Source organism: Coturnix japonica, chromosome 2 (assembly GCF_054131305.1).
Source record: "Coturnix japonica strain WE chromosome 2, WE-NBRP24, whole genome shotgun sequence".
NCBI lineage: Eukaryota > Metazoa > Chordata > Aves > Galliformes > Phasianidae > Coturnix > Coturnix japonica.
The window spans coordinates 72,841,655-72,864,350 of NC_140664.1; the positions used below are offsets into that span (position 1 = coordinate 72,841,655).

The window sequence follows — 22,696 nt, forward strand, 5'->3', positions numbered from 1 at the left end:
AGTCATTCACACAATGCTTTATTGTTCAAAGCGAATCAGTACCATCAGTGCCCTTCACATACAAGCTATGCTAACAAGGAAAGACAAAAGGTTATCCCAAATAATTTTCTTGTGTAAGTTTTTAAATTGTCTATTTGTGTAAGGTATAGAATACATGTCCAAAAGAACCATCATTCATATATACACACACACACACCTTGCTTTGATTAGCGCACCTTTTATTTAACAATGTTGTTCCTATGGAATTGTAGCGAATCCTGAAAGTTTCAGACGCATAAACCACTCGCACTTACTTTCTCTTCTGGAATTATTACACCACAAACAAGGAAAACTTAAATTGGCCTCATTTACCCTTAACAATAAATAGCTAAGACCAATTTCCCATCCAAACACGCAACTCTTTCTGTTACACTAACTAGGCACTGTATCTGCCTACTGATTGTTGGTAGGTGATAATGCCATATAAAGCAGAACACAGTTAAGCACCTACTTGATTTGAAGCCATTAATAGGATCCATAAAATAAAAGTTACTTGGAGAAAGGTTATTTAACACGTGCAAGGATGCCCCCTTGTCCAAGAAGTTACAATGGAAGACATTTCATAGGCACTACAATTAAAATGAAGTTAATCAATAAAATTTTATTAGTTACATACATCGCTTAAGTTTGCGGTAGTCAGACAATTTAAACTGGTGAAAGACAACAAGTCCTTGAACAGTGATACCATATAATAAATAAGAATTGAGATGCTCAATGAAACTGTGAAAGAAGGGTGAGGTAATGTCATCAGACAATTTAAGCTACTGAATACAATGCTTTGTGAGAAGGTTGGTTTTGATCTAGACAAATATTTCCAAGTTGTCAAACAAATGTTTTAATGCCTACTGAATAAAACATTATATCAAATAACTAAATCATTCATAATACCAAAAATAGAACAAGAACAAAGAGAACCTTTTTAATCTTCTCCCCTAGAAAATACGTATAACAAGGCACATTAGGAAAAATATCTTCAATTTTTTTTTTTTTATTATTCCATTAGATTTAGATACCCAAAACCATTTTTCCCATATCATAAAACAATGGGGAGAAGTTTAAGTTGCCTTTTTACAGATGCAAAAATTTAGTTGTCTAAAGTGCAGTGATTGTTATCTCAAAAACTATCAGCAGAAAGTAAAAAAACAAAAACAAAAAACAAAAATTAAACCATGAAAAATAAGCTTTGAGAACATTCCAAGTAATGAGAATATATGCATTCAGCCACATATTAAAGCAATTCAAAACCAAAGTATAATATTAAAAACATTTATAAAGCTCTATTTTATCTTGTTCCCTTCATAGACTGTAACTTTGTACATTTTTTTTCCCAAAAAAAGCCACCAAAACCTGACAATACTTTTAAACAGAAGAATTATCAGCATCTTTAGCATGTGAAAAAGCCCAGCAGTTTATGTGGAGAAAAATAATGGCAAGTAAATTCACTGTAATATTTTGAAGCACTGAGCAATGTATTTTGATTGTAAATTGCTTTTGGACCATATTATTTTAGCTGTACAGCAGATACCAATGATTTCAGCAGTTTCAAAAGTCTCTTTGATATCTTAACAGCAAAACCTTTGGGCAATTTACTCTTCCTGTCAGCATTAATAACCAACTCCTGAAAAATATCCAGTTGAATAAAGATGTAAAAGACGTCTTATTCCTCATACAGAACATCGTGCCCTTTAAATTTTGCACATCATAAATAGCATTAAAATTTCTATTCACTCCAAGCATTCACATTTAAGACATCTCACATGCACAACACTACTGATCCTTTTAAACTAGAAAAGCACAAAATCTACTGAAAGCTACGTAATAGAAACTTCCAGGTATCTTAACCTTTCCAAGAATACAAAGTGTTCAGAAACAAGGTAGTAAATACATCAGTGCTGCCCTGCTTCCAGACTTTTGGAGTAAGATAACTACTTTATTAAACAAACATCTTTGTTCTGTAGAAAACTGGTATCCCTTTTCTTCATCCCTTTCCATTTGTGTCATACGTGAACTTTCTTAGAGTCTGTGTTATATTTGCCTGTTCTTTAAAAAAAATGTGTAGGCTTGAGAGTCCTACCAGCACTTAAGCAAATAAAGGGAGCTAACTTGCAGCAGATACCTTTATAGGGTTTTCAGAAGTGCTGGTAACCATCTGTAATTTTATGACAAAATAATTTTAGGAAAAGCATCATTTTATGATGCATACACACATAAACTGTACCTCTCTCACAGTGTCTCTTTAAACTACTGACATCTAAAGAGCCAAGACCAGGAAGAAGCAACGTGCTCACCTTCAAAAAATTGCCACAAGTCATCCTAAGATTGTGGTAATTGCAACAGGGTTGCTCCAATTGTACTTTGTAAACCCCATCAATATTTATCAGCTGCTTGAATCAAACCTAAGTGCTGTGTTTAGTGCTGAATAAGAACACTCAAAGAAATAATCTGTTAGTACAAAAATTAGTTACCTTACTATTCCACTTGAGATCAGTGTACACCCACAGCATTCTTCTATAACTACAGTGTCAAAAAGCTCATCCAGTCAATTACTAAGAACTGAAGTCCAAGTTTGGCACATGCAGCAATTCTCAGGAGCATCCCTTTATTTTATTAAAACACTGATAAGAACAATGATCCCGTTACCAAGCATAACCTGACTGGCAGCTACTCAAGGTGCTTCATCTCAACGTTGTGCACAAAGATCACACCTTGCCTTTGACTGAGGCACATAAGGCGCAGTGCAGAAGTACAACAGTTCAGACACTAGAGGACAGTCTGTTCATTTGACTGAACCTCTAAATCTGTAGTGCTTGTTCCTCATCACTTCCTTTCTCTTGCACTAGAATTCACGTTCATAACTGATGAATCCACTTGCAGGAAGCTTCTCTTCAGATTAGAGAATTTTTCTTAGGCTAGTTGACATTATTTTTTACATAAGTCTCAAAGCGTTGCAAGAATCCTTGAAAATGATATAATTAATGTCAGTACTGTCTGTCCAACACCAAAGACAAGAGCTTCTAAGGGAGCCATATTCTTTCCTGCTACTCTGTAAATTCCAGCTACTGCAGCACCTAAGAATCACAAGAAAAAAACAATGGTCAAATTACACAAGTAAAACTAAGGTTGAAATATATGACAAATGATTTACTGTACTTACGCATTAGCTATTGCTAGAATATTACCAAACACTGAATTACTTCACGGCATTATGCAATTATTTAGCCTTACTTGACTTTTCCTAGTTTCATCAAAAGGCCTTCGGGGATAATTTTGCCAAATGAACCAGATTAACTGTTCCAACACAAGCAATTAGCAAAAAAGCCAAACCCTCTAAAACATGCATCTAGAATTTACCAAGCCCAAATTGTGGTTTAACTGTCTTCATACAGACAGGGAGAAGACAATAACATTAAGACTGTGAACACCTACAAAATGCCTTAAAAAAACTACATGTCTATCTGTTTCATTTCATATTCTGTTAAACAATCAGGTCATACTGTGCTAATCAGCTTTGATTTAAACTACTAAAGAGTTAACAGTTGTCTGGCAAATCAAGCAAAACATGAAAAAGATCAAGAAGTCTTACACTGTAATTCATGAGTGCGTATGGAGAAAAGACTTTAACCAACATCATTAGCTTTTCTGTTATATAAAATTAAGAAACCATTTCTCCTGTGCAGTTGCATGCAAATTCTCCTTTGAAATATAACACCAAATGACCAGACTTTACCCATATACAATACATTGCACCAAAAACAAGTCACTTGTTCTCAACTCCCTCCTACTGTCTTTCATACGGTGAATTCTTCAAGCGCATTTAGTAATAGTCTCGTGCGGGTTGGAAGGGACCTTAGAGATCATCGAGTCCAACCCCCGGGATTCGAGCCTCTGTGTAACAGAGCGGCACTTCTACCACTTGCGCCACAGGGGGATTTGAACCCAGACCTCAGGTGTTGCAACGCGGCATTCCTACCACTGCGCCACCAGGGCACACAATTTAATGTACAAAAGCAACAGAGCAAATTAATGGTTGTGTTGACTTGAAATAAGAGCCTAAGAAAGAAAATCTTTGCATCCGCCTTTCAAAAAATTGTCATGCTAATAAATAACATTTTCTTCTCAAATTTCTTCTTAGTGTAAGGATACACAAATGCTTATGCAAAATAGAAAAAAGAAGCTTGTATACAGCTGTGTCAGTAGGTATAAAAATAATTCAATCCACACTTCAAATTTATCTAGAACAGCTTTTGTTTTTGGTATTTTCTCTACTAGTATTTGCTGTAGAGTACTTAATTCCCCTGCCTAGAGAAAATACTGGGGTTTTCAACTACAGACCTTTTGTATGCGATATCTCAAATGCAGTCCAGTTAAATGCTTCCAGAGTACATGATGGCCCTTTCCAACTCGAGGAAACCTGAAAAGCTGCCAGTTTTTTTAATATTTTACTTGTCTTCAGAAGCTTCCCCAAAGAATTTCTTTCAGCATGAAATAACTCACATGAGTACTGTCCAGAAATAAAGACACCTTGGCATTTTTGGCTAATCACAGAATGACCCGGGTTGGAAGGGACCTCAAGGATCATGCAGTTCCAACCCCCCTGCCTGGCAGGTCCACCAAACTTCCACAATTACTAGATCAGGTTGCCCAGGGCCCCATCCAACCTGGCCTTGAGCACCTCAAGGACGGGGCATCCAGTTTCATCTCTCTGTGCAAAACCAGTGAGAATAACGTAAGTCTACAGTGCAAGCTCAGAGAAATTCCCTAGTGAAATACATTATTTACACACAAACAGTACTGCTTCCACAAACACTTTGACACGTAAATTCAGATATCAAAAAACAACTGCACCGCTCCTCTTTCCATACATAGATAAAAGAGGCGAAGTAAATTCATGTCAGAAACAGATTTCCCCACTTCTGCTTGGATATTCAACTTCTGCTTGGATATTCAACATTACATTTCCTAGCTTTTGTTCTTCAGAAGTGGTCATTTTGCTGACCTAATAACAGCGCCACTGCCATTTTAAACACAGGACAATTCAATATCAGCATAACAAGCAATATAAGGCATTAATTGGTTCCATATGCCTCACCTTAGAAGGAAAAAGAAAACACCAAATGTTGTTAAACAATAAAATGTCAGGGTGGGAAATATGCAGCAATTAAAACATCATTAAAACATAATTCTGAAGAAAGCCCCCAAGGAAGCCTTTCTTAAAGTTCGTACTTTTAATCAAATTTTAAATTTAATAGGCAATAAGAACTTTCAGTCTAAGAAAGCATGAGAAAATCTGCTGCAAAAGTCTAAGAAAGCATGAGAAAATCTGCTGCAAAACAACCATGAGTGTCTAATGCTGAAGCGTTACCCCTACTCTGATAACCTATACAGCTCAAAGACAAGAGCTTAAAGCCCTATGGTGGTCTCTAGTTTTACAGTTCCTTACCTTCAAAGGTTCTACTACCTTTCAAGTTAGACCTCCTTGTTAACAACACTGAAGGTGTTTGGACAGAAACTACCATTCAAGTTACTACAGACAACATTCAATCCATTGATTGCAGTGTTGAGAACTCCATTCTTCCAGCACTGTTTCAGACAGTAAGTACAAGCTTATTTCCTATGGAAATAATACTATTTCCCACTGCTCAACCCAAACTGAAAACTCCGTTTTCTTGCCTATTTGGGAAAGATACTACAGACCGTTTATAAGCTAGATTGAAGTAGTACTTCTAACTATGAACCTTGTATTTACTCATCTTTTAGCACACTGCTTTAACAGAAAAAATATATCCACAGATAAGACACTAACATCCCAATACAAAGAAATAAAAAACGTAAAATATTTCTCAGGTGGCTGAGTTTGGAATAATACCATTAGAAATGCTGTAACCGATGCTCCTGTTGAAGAGCACTGTACCTAAGTTAATAGCACAAATAGCTCACTTATTTGGCTTTTTTTTCCCTGAGAGGAAGAACAGAGCAGGAATGACAACTACTGTCATTACTCCTTAATAATAACCATTACCCCAAATAAATTAGAAAAATATCAATTTGAAGACAACGGAAAACTGGAAAGGTTTGTTCTGAGTGATGTGCATAGTTCAGATTATTATATGCTCATTAGAAACACAGAATAAAAGCCACAGGTATCCTTTGCTGTAGAGGTACGTAGCACCTCTACATCCTTTAAAAGAGCAATATCTTTTCCAGATGCAATATGAAAGCCTCTGGCAGGCCCAAAGAAGAAAGTAAGGAAGCCAGTCCTAAAGTCAATGGAATATGGACCTCATTTCTAAAAGAAACTGATGGCTTTAAGTGTACTGATAGATTAAAATGATTTTAAAAATAAAATAAAAAAAAAAAAAAAAAAGAAAGAAAAAACTACCTGTGGCCAAAATTGGCAACAATTACAATAGGACTGGACTGTAAATTCTGATCCTCAAATGATATTACTTCTTGACCATTGATACTTGAATATCTTGGTACACAAAGCAGAGAAAATGAAAGAGTAAGATAACCATCTGCTAACAATTCTGGAGTCATTTTACCTTTACATAATAGGAAGAACAACTTAGCCATCATAGTCATTAGAATTACTATGCAATTAACACAAAATCCTTAATAAGCAATTAACGTATTTTTATTTTTAGATGTAAATAAGTAAAAACGCAAAAGATAGACTTACTGGTTATCATTGCTCCAGTTACAGAACCCAGAAATCCAATGCTGACCACAATGACAGAGATCAGCCTCCCCTGCCTATGCCTCTGCAGCATCACAAACATTAATACTCCCACAGCACCATGGACAAAGAGAGAGGAGAAGAGAGCCCAGAGGAAAACCCAGTACCACATTTCTGAAAGAAAGCAGTGAAAAGATTAATATTTCTCAGACAATAGCATCATAAAAGATTTAGAAACAATGCATACAATCAATAGTAGAAGAAGTGCAACAGTGATTTTGGTCTTGAAAGGAGTTAACATGAAAACACCAGCATATGATCAAGACGCCATCCTCTTTCAGCAGTCTAACTTAAATGAATAGTGCTACTATGCTTTAAAAGGAAAACAAAACAACAACAACAAAAAGATGAAAAAATTTAGTTAAGAGTTTCTGCTGCAGTTTGCCCCCCAAAAAAGTAAGCGTCCTTACAACAGCAGGATACTATTTATCAGGTGAGCCCGTATTATTGCAGCTTGACACACGTCAGTCATTTGAGCAGAAATACAACCCAATTAGCTAATTCAAAAATACATCAATACATCACATTAAGCAAAGAGGACTGTGAAAGGCTGTGGAGAAAGAACAGTCGCTATACAGCAACCACAGTCCATTAAGGATAACCAAAAGACCCTTTCAAGAGAAGAGCAAGGAAAATTGCTAGTAAGAGTACACATAGTTAATACCAACAGACACACACACACACACACACACACACACACACACGTTGGTTCTAAGCAGCACTATCAAAGCTCTCCACCCCTTTACCCTCAGCCCTGAATTAGGTCATAAACAACTTTGCAGGAGGATCAGAACTAAAGTACTCTTGGTGCAGAAATATGAGAAAGAAACTACTTACCTTTGGAAGGCCTGTAAAGTCCCCAGCTACGCAGGGATCTCCAGATGAGATACTCTTACCACCAATGCCAGCCCTTAAATGAGATCTGCAAAGGGATGGATCCTGGCTCCACCCCTTCCAATCACTCAGGTGCATTGCTTGCACCTGAGCTCCCCTTGGTTGGCCCTGCCTTTCCACCAGCTGCTCAACCACTGGTTCCAGTCACGACTTAGCATTTCCACTACATTAGGTTTAAGGAAGACAGTAATGGCTGATCTAATCTGCCATGGGCACAGATAGCTTAGGAGAAGAACCACTTTTGCAGTCCTAGCAGGCCTCATCTGTTTTTAGTTATTATCTGTTATTACTTGAATATCTTAGACCTTATACCTTGTCCTCCATGACAATGTGGTTGAGCCATCTATCAGGTGACTTAAAGAAAACAAAACTAATATGCTGGAAGCTCAATGCAATGTTGAATACGCTGTTTCAAAATTAACTTGTTCTTACACATAAGAGGAGGCTTTGCCTTGTTTGCCAGTAAATAGTGTAGCAGAAATGCTACTTGTTTTCTGGATGCAGCACTCTTCCCTGCAATTAAGTCAGCTACCCAATTTTTTGTATCAGAAATTTTAAATCACATTATCCTGATACATAAAACATGCCTACTGAGGGTGGCAGAGCGCTGGAACAGGCTGCCCAGGGAGGTGGTGGAGTCTCCTTCTCTGGAGATATTCAAGAACCGCCTGGATGCCTACCTGTGTGACGTGGTGTAGGGAACCTGCTTTGGCAGGGGGGTTGGACTCGATGATCTCTAGAGGTCCCTTCCAACCCCTACAATTCTGTGATCATCATCCTTGAATTTCAACAGAGTTTACTAGGCACTGCAGTGCCCCATAGGAAATCAGTGTTTGTGGTCATTGCTAAACCTTCCACCAGGTAGAAAATGGAATTGATTTCCCAGTCGTAGGAAGACTTACAGTAACTGTAGTGTTAGAAGGAAATAAAAGATTATGAAAGGTTTAACTACTCACCTATAACTAAGAATTCATTAATATTTAGAAACTCCTTACACAACAAAATAACTGCATAGTGATCAACTACTTTGATCCTAAACTCCAAATAAACCTTTAGGAAAATTAGTACTGTCATGCACTTTATATTTAGGGCAGGAGATGACAGAACAGAACAGCCCCAAATGTCCTATTGGGTAAAGGAACATAAAATAGAGTTCTTTGGCACCCACTTTTTTCTCCTATTCCTTAAAGCAACATATATATAAAATGCATTCAAAAGGAAATTATAGAACATCCAGCAGTATTTCCTGATTCCCACAAATGCAGCTGTAGTGTTTAAAGAATCCAGTTATAGACTATAACTTCACAGAGGCTTAGGCTTTCAATTAGATAGTGTTGGAAAGTCAGCAAAGCAAGAAGTGCAGGTAGCATTACATACATCAGCACTCTTCCAATACAGTCTTATTATATATCATTCTTAACATCTATTTCTGCCAGACTTACTACAGATGCTAAAACATGTAGGCATTCACTCACAGCAGCTGGATGGGAAGCAGATAAAGGTCAGAAGCCTAAATATCTTCATTTGCATATGACGAAAAACATAAAAATGAGTTAATTTAGGAAGACACAGAAGGTGGAAGTAACAGGTATGAAAAAATGACCTGCTCAAGCTTGAAAAGAGGGCCCATGTGAACCTAATGAGGTTCAACAAGGCCAAGTGCAAGGTGTTGCACATGGGTCAGGCAATCCCAAATATGAGCACAGACTGGGAGAAGAACTCCTTGAGATCAGCCCTGCCAAGGACTTGGAAGTCCAAGTAGATGAAAAGCTGGACATAAACCAGCAGTATGAACTTGCAACACAAGAGGCCAACCATATAATAGGCTGCAACAAAAGATAGGTGGCCAGAAGGGCAAAGGAAGCAATTGTACCCCTCTACTCTACCCTCACAAGGACCCACTCGGAATGCTGCATCCAGGCAGGTCCAGAGGAGACAACAAAGATCATCAAATGGCTGGGGCACCTCTCCTAGACAGAAGGGTGAAGGAGCTGGACTTGTTCAGCCTAGAGAAGGGAAGGTTCCAGAGAGAACTCATTATAGCCTTACAGTATTTGAAGGGAGCTTATAAACAGGAGGGAGATTGACTTTTTATATGATCTGAAAGTGATGGGACAAGGGGAATAGTTTTAAACTAAAACTGGAATAGGCTCCCCAGGGAGGTGGTTGAATTGCCATCCCTGGTTGTGTTTAAGAGCCATTTGGATGTGGTACTTAGGGATATGATTTAGTGTAGGGCTTTTAGAGTTTGGGTACTATGGTTAGGCTGCAGTTGGACTTGATGATCTTCAAGGTCTTTTCCAACCTGGGTAATTCTATGATTCTATGAAAAGATTTCAATTAGATGCTGGGGGATATTTCTTTACTCAGAGAGTAGTGAGGTGCTGAAACAGGGAAGATGTGGATGCCCCATCCCTGAAGGTATTCCAGGACATGTTGGATGGGTCCCTGGGTAACCTGATCTAGTGGGTGGTAATTGTGCCCATGGAAGGGAACAGGACCTACACAATCTTTTAAGGTTCCTTTCAAGCCAAGCCATTCTGTGACTGCAATGAGTCTATGAATATCATCTCAGTCCTCAAACCTGAAATAGGACAAGTATCTTTTGAGCAGTTTCCAAAGAAAAGACAGAAAAAGCTGTACTTGCTTATTCTCTTTTCTTCTTCATCTTTATGCTTAGTAGTTCAACACACACTTTTGCTCGTGAATTAGACAAGCAGTGAACATGGCTGTATGGTTGCCCACAGAGGCCGTGTATGCCCTCTCCTTAGATACATTCAAGGTCAAACTTGATCAAGGATTCCATGAAGTAATAAACAGTGCACACTTCTGAGCACAAAAGGTCAAGATCTTGCTTGATCAAAAAAGAACCCTGTAGTTGATGCCTAAACATGAGAAGAAAATTAAACTGTAGTGTTTTAAGAACATGCTGACACAACAGATACATATGTGCTATATACAAGATTCGTACTTTAAGAGGTATAAACTAACTGACATGATCAATTGCTGCTGCCTCGAAAACAAAACTTACTGTCAAAAAAATATACCTGTGGGGTATTTTGCTGGTGTAGCAACAAAGATTTAGCTTTACTTAGCAGCAAGCTCCAGATCCTTACAAGCAATGATAGCTGATTCGTTGTACAGATTGCACTGGGTGGGATTATTCTTATTATTTTTACCAGGAAAAGCAGCAGGGCTTGAATGACTTGTAATTCATAGAATCATCTGAGTTGGAAGGGACTGTTAAAGGTCACTTACTGCCTGTTCATTGCAAGGAAACGGGACATATACAACAATATCAGGTTCTCAGAGTCCCATCCAGCCTGACTTTGAATGTCTCCAGTGACAGAGCATCTAACAAGGAAACACGTTCCAGTGTTTCACTACCCTTATAGTATACCTTTTTCCTTATAGCCCAACCTGTCTGTGCATTTCTTCTTGCTCCCCAGTTTGACCAGTAGGTGCTGGTTCAGCCATGCCAATCTCTTTCCTTCTTTTCCTTGTCTTCCTATACCTGGAGATGCTCTCGTACCTTAAGGAAAGCTTCCTTAAAGATCTGCCAACACTGCTCTGCTCCATTGCCCTTGAGGACAAATTCCCAGGGGATTCTGTTGACTAACTTCCTGAAGAACTGGAATCTGGCTTACCTAAAATTTAGCATCCTGATTTTACTTTCATCTGTCTGATATCCCTAAGGAGCGTGAACTCCACCATTGCATGCTCACCACAGCCCAAGCAGCCTCCAATCCTGATGTCACCAATCTGTTCACTTCGTTGGTGAGCAACAGGCTCAGTATTGCATCCCTCTGGTAGGGCTGTCTGTTTCTTGACTCAAGAAGTTATCCTAAAGTTATGCATTTTTTGAGCCTCCTGTATTGCCCACAGCTCACTGCAGCACTTTTCCAGTAGGTGTCAGAAGAACCCTTGCAGGACAAGAGCCAGTGATCACAATGCCTTCTGTAGCTACTTCATCAACAGGCTCTAATTCATCCAACAGCCTGTAGTTGTTACTAACCACATCTCCCTTCATTGTCTCAGTCTCTGACTCTCATTCTCAGGCTTTTGACTTGCTCATGGCTGTTCTTCTGGGACAGCTTTTCACACTAGATCTTCCTTAGAAATGGGTATGGCACCTGTAGAAGGCAACTCCTCCTCCCTTCCATCCACACTCATCCACTCTGAACAGCTTGTAGCCACTGACAGCCACACTGCAGTCATAGGAATCTTCCTAATGGGTTTCAGTGACAGCAACTACACTGTGGTTTTCTAGCACGGTGGCTTCCAATTCTTCCTGTTTGTTTCCCAAACTGCACATATTGGTGTAGAGGTGCTTCAGCTGGGCAGCCGGCCTTTTCGCTTTCTTAGAGAATAACTCTATCATTCCTTAGAATTATTTTCCCCGAGTTTCCCCACTGCCTTCTCCTATTGCCTCTGTGGTCCTTGGCTCATCATCACAAGACTTCAAGTGTATTACAGCATTGCCAACACATCTGGTGCCCACTAGCACCCTGTCCCTGTAACACAGATTTGCTGTCACGCACCTACTCATGGACAGACTCATTATCCACCTTCCTCTCTCCTTCAAAACTTTAGTTTAAAGCCCTGACAGCTTTTCCAAAAAGACTCTTACCCCTTTAAGAAAGATAAATCCCATCCTCTGCCTGTAAGCTTCGTGCCATGTAGGCCACTTCATCGACAAAAAACAGACAAGAAAAAGCCTTGGCAACAGCACCAACCAAATTTTCTATGTCAAATTCTAGGTCTTGTTATTTTCATCTATGTATCCAGTCTATCACCATTAGCTACAAAATTAAGTCTAGCAAGTATCTGTGCTCTGAATACAAAGATACAAATTTCAGTCAACAAAGTAACACGTGCTTCTGAGGTTTGAATTACAGAACTGCATGGTTGTAATCGGGTGCCCTGTATGCTATCAGGAGCACTCAGTCGAATCACTGTTTGAGATGTTACGCTCTTTGAGCCTGCTTTGGCAGGGGGGTTGAACTTGATGATCTCTAGAGGTCCCTTCCAACCCCTACAATTCTGTGATTCTGTGATTCTTGCTGTGTAAACTGGAAGAGAAGAACTTGCTGAAGAGCATTTAAATCATAAATGAGAGGCTAGTCCATTGAAGTTACAAGATAAGGTACAACGACAATCTAGACAAATAACCGTAGGATGGAGTATAGGGAAAAATGCATGAATACATGAAGTAGACCTTGAGCATCTTCTATGTGACTCCCATGATCTCTTATAAATGTTCACTTTCAAGGTAGTTTTTGTTTGTTTTATTGGTTTATATTAAAACATATTAAAACAGCTGTGGAGTCTCAAGATCACCACTATAGGACACTACAACCTAAGGGTACGGGGAGGAAGACACTGACTTTAGAAGCCATACAGCACAACACAAGCCTCTACATTCAACAACACAGGGTAAGCTAACATAGACTACTTTTACCTTTTACAGTATTTTACAGTATTATTGGTTACTACTTTTAAAACCTCTCTTAGGTTACAATGAGGAACAATGCCTTACATCGAACACTAAAACCATTCATTGCTGTCGTGCCACACAACAGCTTACAGCTGTAGGAACAACCAGCACTAACTCATTCCCCATCGGTGTTACCATGGATAAATAATTATTCTTCATATTCTTTAAATTCAATAAAGAACAACCATTCCACATCAAAAATACCTCGTGCAACGCCTTGTTACACTGCAAAAGCACCAAGAATGCCCTTAACTCAAGGCTTACTGTTAATCTGTCACCAACTATTCTACCCCTATAACAGTAGAAAGAACACACTCAGTGACACCTTTGCTACCGATACAAAACCCCTTCTAGTCCAGAGCTGGAAGTCTGTGATTTACCTGAAGCCTGGATAGAACAGGGAGCCAAGAGACGCACCTCACCACTGCATGCCTATGGGGTTGTCTCATAGCAGCCCTTAGGTCAGAATCCTTTTCTCAGCGTGAGGCAGAAAGGAAATAAGCCAGTTGTTGCCAAAGCTAGCCAAGGTTCCCTTGTAGCAGGGAGCAGGGATTTGCCTTGCTCGTCTCTCTCAGAGCTTTAGGGTGACACAATGGCTTTGTCTTTAAGAATCCTTGATGCTTAAAACCGTGCTTACTTGCCAGGAAACATCTGCTACTCCATTTGCTCACACCTCTCTCATTGTACAGGGGCATACCCAGAGTAGGAAAAAAAACACCACAAAAAGCATCTATTTCTCACACTCGTCTCTGCTTTTTTACAACTCTCCTTCAAATGCTGATAAGCACACACCCGCAGCAAGAAGAAAAACCACCTCCTCAAGCATATTTATGCATTCACACACTTTATACAGCCCTTCACTCAACACGCTGGAGCCCATGGAACCATAGAATGGCTTGGAATGGACCTCAAGGATCATTCAAGGAATGGACCTCAAGGATCAAACACACCTTCAGCTTCTCATCAGCTCCAGCCCCACCCACACACGAAAGACCGGGAAGACAAGGCAGGCAAGGAAAGCATCCTCCCCACTGAGCTCACCGGTGAGGTTCCTCAGGACGGTGCCGTGAGCCCAGAGGCTGAGCACTTGCTGCACCGACAGGTTGATCATGGAGTTATCCCCCGCTTCCACCTTCATGGTGGCTCAAGGCCCCTCAGCCGGGGGGCGCGGGAGCCGGAGAGCCGGGCGGAGGGGAGGCGGTGAAGGGGCCTCCGCGCCTCCGGGGAGACATCGAGAACGGGGCCACGGGGAGAGATGGCGGCCGGAGGGAGCCGGGCGGTGGGACCGGCCACGATGCCGCTTCCCCTCGGCTCAGGGGCGGGGCGGGGAGCGGACCGGCCCCATCGCCGCCGTCTCCTCCGATAACGGCGCCGTGCCCGCGGGCGGCAGCATCACCTGCGGACGGGAGGGGATGGGGAGGGGATGGGCGCCGGCGGCGCAGGCGCAGTGCAGGGCGCGGGGAGCGGAGCGGGGAAGGGGCAGGGTCCCAGTGACCGTTAGGTCGCGCGCGAGCCGCCCGCCCGCCCCTGATTGGCCGCGCTCGCCCCCGCCCCTACACGCGGCGTTACGCTGAGGTGCGGTGCCCGCTCACCTGCCCGCTCCTCACAGCGCTGCGGGTTGGAAGGGACCTCAAGGATCATGTAGTTCCAACCCCCCTGCCTGGCAGGGCCACCAAACATACACATTTACTAGATCAGGTTGCACAGGGCCCCGTCCAACCTGGTCTTGAACACCTCCAAGGACGGGGCATCCACAACCTCCCTGGGCAGCCTGTTCCAGGGCCTAACCACTCTCCTAGTGAAGAACTTCCCCACCTCCCCAAGACCACCACTTTCTGCACAACAGTTACTGCTCATTCAGAAGAGCTGGCAGCTGCAGTTAGCTGTGGTTTCAGAACTGGGTCATTTGGAGATACTCGGCCTGGTAATCTCAGCTCTTAAAAGGCTGAAAGGCGATCTCAGCCTCTGGTCTCGATGATAGATGGAGATGCCTTTACAGCAGAGCAGGAGAGGAACTAAGGTGATATCATAGGCTAAATATTGCAGCTCTCCCCAGCATGAGAACAGCCCCACAAGTAGATCGAAGCCAAAACTCGTTCAGCGCTAGTTTCCAAGGCCGAAGAAGGTATTTTTGTCAAAGGGGAGGAGGTGGTACACGCAAGTCTGTTTTCTCCCGCACGCCAGTAGATGGAGCTCGGCGTTACCAAAGATCTCGGCATCGCCGTTCTAAGTCAGGCCCGCCTATTGAATCAACCGTGCCACTTTATGTTAAAGGTCTCGTTTACTTCGTGCTCACACTTTCAAAGAACTCTTTTGTTAGATCAAGATTATTACCAGGTTTCATACTGAAAACTAAGTTGCCCCTGGTGGTTTGGTAGAGAAATTTGTTCCTCCATTAAACGACTTATTTAACCCTCACGTAAGCACGTCACTCCCCAGAGTACAGAATGTTATGCATGGCTTGTTCATACAATCCTAATTACTATCACATCTAACTTGCAAAATATATTTGCATTTCTTTTCTGATTCAGGGAAACCCAGCTTCAAATAATGTAAATTTTGTTGAAATGCCTGTAGCTGAAACCTCCACAGTTAAAGCTCCAACCATATATATATATATATACACACACACAAGTATCTGTAACATTTATGATCTGTAGCCCCCACCCTTACATCAAGCTCCACCTCTCCTCACTTTGTTTGCTCCTTACTCAGTGCACTCATAAGCAGACAGGAGATGACACATCAGCATGATAAAAAAGGACATTTCCTCAGAACTCCTAGTTTTCTCCCCAGGGCAGTTGTGCTATGCACAAATGAATTCTGTGTTTTGCAGTACCAAAGTTCTTACATAGGTTCTTCCTCAGTTCATTCAACGTCCACTGAGGTAAATGGAATGAACTTTGAATGGCAGAATATCTTCCCCTTAACTATCAACTATAATTATTTTTAATAAGACTATCTATTTAGCTGGAGTGGATAAGAAAGGGTTATTTTCTGTCAATAAAAGCCACTATTATGTATTTTTGTTCCTTTATAGTGTGTTAGTTTTGTATTGTTTTACAAAGTTCTTGATTAAGCCAAGGTATTTACTGTGCTGATTTATATAACCTAGTCATCCATTTTACCAATCCAGGCTAATCCAGGTGACATTTTGGAGAATATTTCCTCTTCCTTTTTATAAACAGACAGCTGTATTGCCACCATTTCTCTATCCCCAGTTCCTCCAGTTCTGCCACAATCTGATGAAACTTAAAATCTGACTCATATGTCTTGATTAAATGGTTAATTTCACTTTTTTTGCCCACCACAAGCGTATCTGACTTAGGACCATTCTGAAGGTCCAATCTGAATTCCGGACATTTTGATGCCATTATAACAAGTCTTTGAATTCCTGCCATACCTCCTATTTCCTCCCTTGCTGTAGGTATGAGCTGATTTATTTCTTTCTTTTCCTACTTTATGGCATTTTGCTCAACAGTAGAAAGTTGGATAATTTCAGAAAGTATAGTTATGTGGCAAAGATTTATGATTGGTTTGAACTATGAACTAGGAGAGGAAAATCTAAAGTCCAGCTTTTGCTTGGGGTTGATATAGGTAAAGACTTGAAGGGAATTTGAAGCTATGAGGATAGGAATTTGTCTTCTGATCTCACTAGTAACATGGTGGACTATCTCTCTCAATGGCAGCAGATCCAGAATTCTTAAGCCAAATGTCAAAAGGCCTTGGCTTTTCAAACCTGCTCTTGTAGAGTTTGACTAACTTGCCCTTCAAGTCTTTCTACGTTGGATGTTTTACAGTCTTTCGCAGAAATTCTATCCCAATGTTTTTTTGCCCTTTCTATGTGATGGTGGAGTTTCTATGCAACAGATCGCATGTTATTTTAACATGGACTTACATACATAAAGGGGAATCGGTAAAGAAGCATGAATTATTACATATATCAGCACAATACAGTCTCTGTGGAAGACTATGGAAATAAAACTCTTGATGAAAATGTGACATTTTACATTTACATTAGTTAAGTTGACTACTGTTTGACTCAGTCTAAGAAGACCTGGAATCAGAACTGAAATCAGAATATCCATGCAGTACTTTGCCTCCATTAATCTATGAATGGACTTAAAATTCTTGCTCTTTTTCTAATGCAACCTTCTTTAACAGGTATTCACTAAGTTAATTTTAAATGGTACAATACATTTTACAGACCTCCCATTGAGCTATGTAAATAATTATGGTCATTTTACAATACAGGGCACCTCAACACTTCTTTTTTAAACCCTTCTTAGGAAAAGAAGATCAAATGTACATGAAACTGCAGGTAGTTGCAATTGTTAAAACAGTAACTACATCTTGCATTTATTTTGGACCATGACTTGATGGTACTGAAAATACTTTGTGTTATCAAGCCACACTCTAAAGTATTTCTTCTAAGTGCTTGTTTGTACTGCCAAGCTCTTCAATACTAGCGCTGCCTGACTCTTCAATGATATTTCTTCTAACAGGAAAAAAACAGCAGTGTAACTGAAGTACACAACCATGAATTAAGAGACATGACATCTCTTTCCAGACCAACCCCATGTCGACAGGTAAGTCACATGGCCAGATTCACTTTACGCAGTGCCATGCTTTGTGAATAGCCCTCTTGTCTTCTGCAGGTCCCAGGGCCTGGATGGTACTCGGAACACAAAAGGATCAGTAAGATCTATTTGTAGCCTTTTTTGGTTTTCTATTTCTGCGGTTGGAAAAGAGAGATAACCTTACCTGCGAGGTTTAATTCACACTGAAATTTTCAGATAGACAGCAATGAGAAGTAAAAAGTATTGCTTAAGATAAATACTTTCAGGGCAGCTTTGTTATTGTTCTGGCTACCAGCCCACAGTGCTTTGCGTGCAATTTAGTACCACCAGTGGTAGAAATATTTGATTTGCTAGATCTGTAAGCTCTATCTGTTTAAAAACCATACAGAGAATAAAAAGTGAAGTTTGAGCTGCTATTTATCACCCTCACAAGCACTTGTTCCAGCCCTTTCCAAGTCGGTTATCATGATACTCAGTAGTCTTAAGAACAGGGGAAAAGGTGAGAACAGAAAGCATACTATTCCTCTCAAAAGGCGGCTTCAGTAGCTATGTCTGGGCATGGCCTCCCTCTGTAAGCAGCTCTGAAAAACTCCTTCCTTCTTTGATGTGGGAAAAAAAAGAGTTTTTGGTGTAGAGCACCTACAGTGGAGGGTAACAGAGAATACTACAGAACTGCATGAAAGTAGTCTGCACCTGCTTGCATGGAAATGCCTACAGTCAGAAACATTCTGCAAACAAATATAATGATTTTAACTGCTCGGCTCCCTGTCCGAAGCCCTTGTTAAATAAAAGTGCAGCTTCACAGACAATTCAATCATTTAAGGTGGCATTGACGGTGGAAATGAGTCTCGCACTCTTCTCTCAGGTCCTCCACTGAGCCAACGATGGAGAAACTGCACACTGAGACCAGATTGGTAAGCTGAGCTGTATGAAAACTGCTTTGCCTGCATGACTGGGAGGAAACAGTTAAAATTCTTTTAAGATATTTGTAGTTGGATCAGTACACAAGTATGTCTTAAATTCTTGCTTTGTATGGCAATAGAGAAGAAAATACAAAACTTATCACTACTTGGAGAAGTAAGATCTCACCCACAGTGGCAAAGAATGCAATGGCAATACTCCCAGTATATACAACGTTAACTTCTGACTGCACCAGTTGCTATCGCCCTTCCCTAAAAATAATCCAAGTCCTGATGAGGTAATAAAGACCATCTCACAAACATTCTTCTCACTTTTTACTTGCTTTGTAAGATTATAGAATCATATAATTATTTCAATTGGAAAAGACCTTCAAGATCATCAAATCTGATCACCAACCTTACTCCACAAGTCTACTGTTAAACTATGCTCCTTACCACCAAGTCTACATCTTTCTTAAACACCTCCAGAGATGGTAACTTCACTGCTTCCCTGGGCAGCCCATTCCAAAGCCTAATAGCCTCTTCCATGAATAAGTGATTCCTTATATCACAAATTAAGCTCATCTGGAACAACTTGAGGTCATTTCCTTGCATCCTAACGCTGTCTTCACAGGAGAAGTGCTCCAGCCCTTGGATCATCTTCATGGCTCTCCAAAAGCTCCTCTCCTAAAGCTCCACATCTTTCCTATGTTGAGGGCCTTAGACTTTGGACACAGTAGTCCATCTGGAGCCTCATGACAGAAGAACAGAAGGAGACAATCACCTCTGTTGTAGAGAGCAACGAGGTTTCCTCTCACACTTTGCTTCTGCAGACTACGTGGCCCCAGTTCTATCAGCTGCTCCTCATAACTCTCTTTTTCCAGTCCTACACCAGCTTTCTTGCTCATCTCTGGACATACTCAAGCAACTTGATAACAGTCCTTCTTACAGTGGGGCATCAAACTGAACACACTATTCAAGGCATGATGTCCAGTGTTTCTATACAGGCGGACAATCATTTCCCTATTCTGGCTGACAGTAATATTTTTGATACAAGTAAAGGTGCTATTAGCCTTCTTGGTCACCTGGGCACACTGCTGGTTCACGTTCAGGCAAATAAACTGTACAGTAAAATTAGTGCATGCAGGTAGTGATCATCACAGAAATGGTAGACTGAATGATAGCTTCCCTAAAACAAAACACATTTACCTGTAATGTGTGTTGAATAATGAAGCTGCTTTTAAACAATCAACTACCAAGGAAAATAAGTAAATAAAGAAAATCATGAATAAACTTACAAAAAGAAAAGGGCCACAACTAATTTAATAAGCTGTTTTCCACAGATGACTTTCCTGCCCCTACACTGACATCAGGAAAACAATCTGCCTGGTTTCAAGTAGGCATTTGCTGTCCTGTCCTCAGATAATCTTCGAGGGCTGAGATAGCAAGACTTTATGTATACAAACAGAGCACACTTGAAAAATATGAACTAAAGCTGGGAATAAATTATGCTCTAATGGAAGTCTCAGAGCTGCTTAACAATGAGAAAAGCTGAAGTAGATACTTTCCAAGGGAAATGTATACAACTGGACTATTCCAGGCTTTCATGACTCGATCTTTAAAACCAGCCAAGAAGAGATTAAATTTCGTTTACTTAAACAGATTACAAAAGGAACATGTCTCACTGCTCTACCCCTTTGTCAGATGGATTCCAGGGCTGAGGATTAGCTAACAACTTGGTTTTGAAGCATGTATACATGTACTACCTCACATGTGAAAGGGGAATTTGGTCAGTTTGCGAGACAAGGAGAAACACAGGTTGCTCCAAGTTCTCTCTTTGCGTCAGCCTCTATGGGCAAAGCAACACAGCACAGTGGGACAGAATGTCAGGGAAAAAGTTTTTAAGTGTTGGTTTCCACTTCTCATTACATGACATGAAAAAAAAAAATTATTCCCTTTCTCTTTTTGCTTTTTAGTGCAGAAGCAGACAAATACAGCTTCTGTAGCACAAATGACAGTAACGTAAGCACTAATAGCATCAGTCTTATAAACGCATTAGTAACAAAACCCTACAGACAAGGGACAGAGCCTGTGTGCCAGCACAAACTCTGGCACAGAGCCCTCAGACAGACCGTCTGTCTGGGGAGGAAGTGGGAGTAAGCAGCTCCAACCTTCCCACATCCATAGCTACCAGAGGAAACCAGCACTACTTCAAAACCAGATGATGTTAGCTGAAGAGAACTGTGCCACCAGTGAGCAGAGACTCACATCAATCTACCAGCAGCCACCCCTGCCACAGCCCTTCTGGGGAGGTGACCCAAGACTTAGAGCTGCACCACCTTCACTGTCCTCCTTTCCAGTCTGTACAATACAGTGATGGAGACTTAATAACTGCAAGGCTTGCCCAAGATAAGCTGTGCACTGAAGGTGCATCTCAACACTACCACTTACCTTGCTTTTGGACACATTCCTCCCTGCAGTTCTCCATAACCAAGAACTTTTTGGACCACTCACCTTCAAGTCTTTCTCTTTTGAATGTTTAGAAGCAACATGTTCCCTCCAACTTCATCTAAAAACCTGAACTGTAGACTAACTATTATTGGACTTTAATTAAAACAAAGTTATACTATTTTTTAGTTGAAAATCTAATCTATTCCTAAGGATTTATAGTGGATATGCTTTGGCCACAGTGTCTCTTTGGCTGTATTGTGTTCTTTTTATCTGTTGTTGCATCCGTGAAAATAAATAGGAGGCACTACTTTCAGAGCAGCCTATGTAGAAAGTTAGAATGTTACTCACATTTCCAAACTGCATGGAAGAACTCATTCATGAATAAAGTAGGCAAGATCAGATACCTCACAGTGGTGATAAACATCCAATGTTCCCTCATGAGGCAAGAAGGTCTTTTCCAGAAGGTCTTCCTGACAAAAAAGTAATAGTAATGGTAGCTGTGATGATCAAGAGGACATAAGCAGCTCAAGTAGGAGTAGAAATACAGAAATCACCTAACAAAATTTAAACGTTATATAGTTAAACAGCCGCAACAACCAGAATTGCTTTAAAGCATACCTGTCCAACTTGATGGTTTTGTTGCCCTATTTTTTTTTCCTGCTCAAATTAAAAATATTTGAAAAAATAGAAAAAGTCTAGTTACTTATATACACTAATGACATCATATATATTTATTTTTAGTCCAAGACAATTCCTCTTCACTCAGTGCTGCCCAGGCAAGTCAGTGGTTTGGATTCCCGTGATTTAAATTAAAACTTGAGGTCTACGTGCAGAAATACACCTTGCTACCTTATAGTTGCCATTCTCTGTACAAATGGAGCACAACAGGTATAGTTACCTGCTGTCCTTTGTAGATAAGAATTATCTCACTGATGCATACAATTGTTCTGTTTGCATACGTGGTAATTACATGCACTTGTTTCCTTCTAGGCCTTCCATTACTCTTCTAAGTGAGTGTGGCGATAAAATGCCAACAGTGCAATTACAGAGTTGAAGGTCTGCTCTTTATTTAATCACTACAAAGCAAGGAGAATGCCTTCTTGTACTGCCTCACCATGAGTTTGTTACGGAGGGGTAAGCTACCACACATTTACAGCTGGGTAAGAACACGCGCACCGCCAGCTACCGCATGTTTAATTAGAGGCTGCAAATGCAACCTCTAATTTCAGTTTACTTTGTGGTAACTTACTCCTGGGCACGTACCCTTCACATTAGCCCTAAATTAACACAGCTAAGAAATAATTTTTCACAGCTAACCAAGGAATCACAAATAAACCCTGGATCCTTTACAGCTGTAGCTTGGAGTTTTGTTATTTAACTTCTAATAAGGCTGATGAAGTCAAGATCTCTTGGGAGCTGTCATCTTTAACTCCGAGTGTCTTTTCCACAGCTCCTTTCCAAATACACAGGGAGCTGAAAGTTGCTTTAATCATACTAGTCCTGCTGAATCTGTTAAAACTCAGACTAATATGATGTCAGCTGCAAGCCCAGCAGGGTACTTTCAGGAGATCAGATTTCTTTAAATTATAAAAACACACTC

General features: G+C 40.5%; 1 protein-coding gene and 1 long non-coding RNA gene across 3 annotated transcripts; one reads left to right on the top strand and one right to left on the bottom strand.

Annotated features, from left to right (window-relative positions):
• Positions 1-620: 620 nt before the first annotated feature.
• Positions 621-14,687, bottom strand: TMEM170B (transmembrane protein 170B). The gene is made up of 3 exons (XM_015854592.2): positions 14,208-14,687; positions 6,719-6,889; positions 621-3,107 (listed from the first exon to the last, which is right to left on the bottom strand). Exons 1-3 carry the CDS (start codon positions 14,302-14,304, stop codon positions 2,977-2,979), a joined length of 399 nt encoding a protein of 132 aa, XP_015710078.1. The 5' UTR covers positions 14,305-14,687; the 3' UTR covers positions 621-2,976.
• Positions 13,632-18,668, top strand: LOC107309643 (uncharacterized). 2 transcript variants are annotated; one of them, XR_014942762.1, is made up of 3 exons: positions 13,632-14,209; positions 17,672-17,755; positions 18,612-18,668. It is a non-coding gene; the product is annotated as an uncharacterized LOC107309643 (long non-coding RNA). The 2 variants fall into 2 exon arrangements; XR_014942763.1 differs by having other exon boundaries at positions 17,672-17,864; positions 18,612-18,654.
• The last annotated feature ends 4,028 nt before the right edge of the window (positions 18,669-22,696 follow it).

What these genes read in the sequence shown, in the direction of transcription:
- TMEM170B (XM_015854592.2), bottom strand. Translation starts at nt 14,304, where the DNA reads ATGAAGGTGGAAGCGGGGGATAACTCCATGATCAACCTGTCGGTGCAG. An exon ending in CGTCCTGAGGAACCTCACCG is followed by an intron (nt 6,890 to 14,207) that starts GTGAGCTCAGTG and finishes GCTTTCTTTCAG; the next exon opens with AAATGTGGTACTGGGTTTTC. An exon ending in AACTGGAGCAATGATAACCA is followed by an intron (nt 3,108 to 6,718) that starts GTAAGTCTATCT and finishes TGTGATTCTTAG; the next exon opens with GTGCTGCAGTAGCTGGAATT.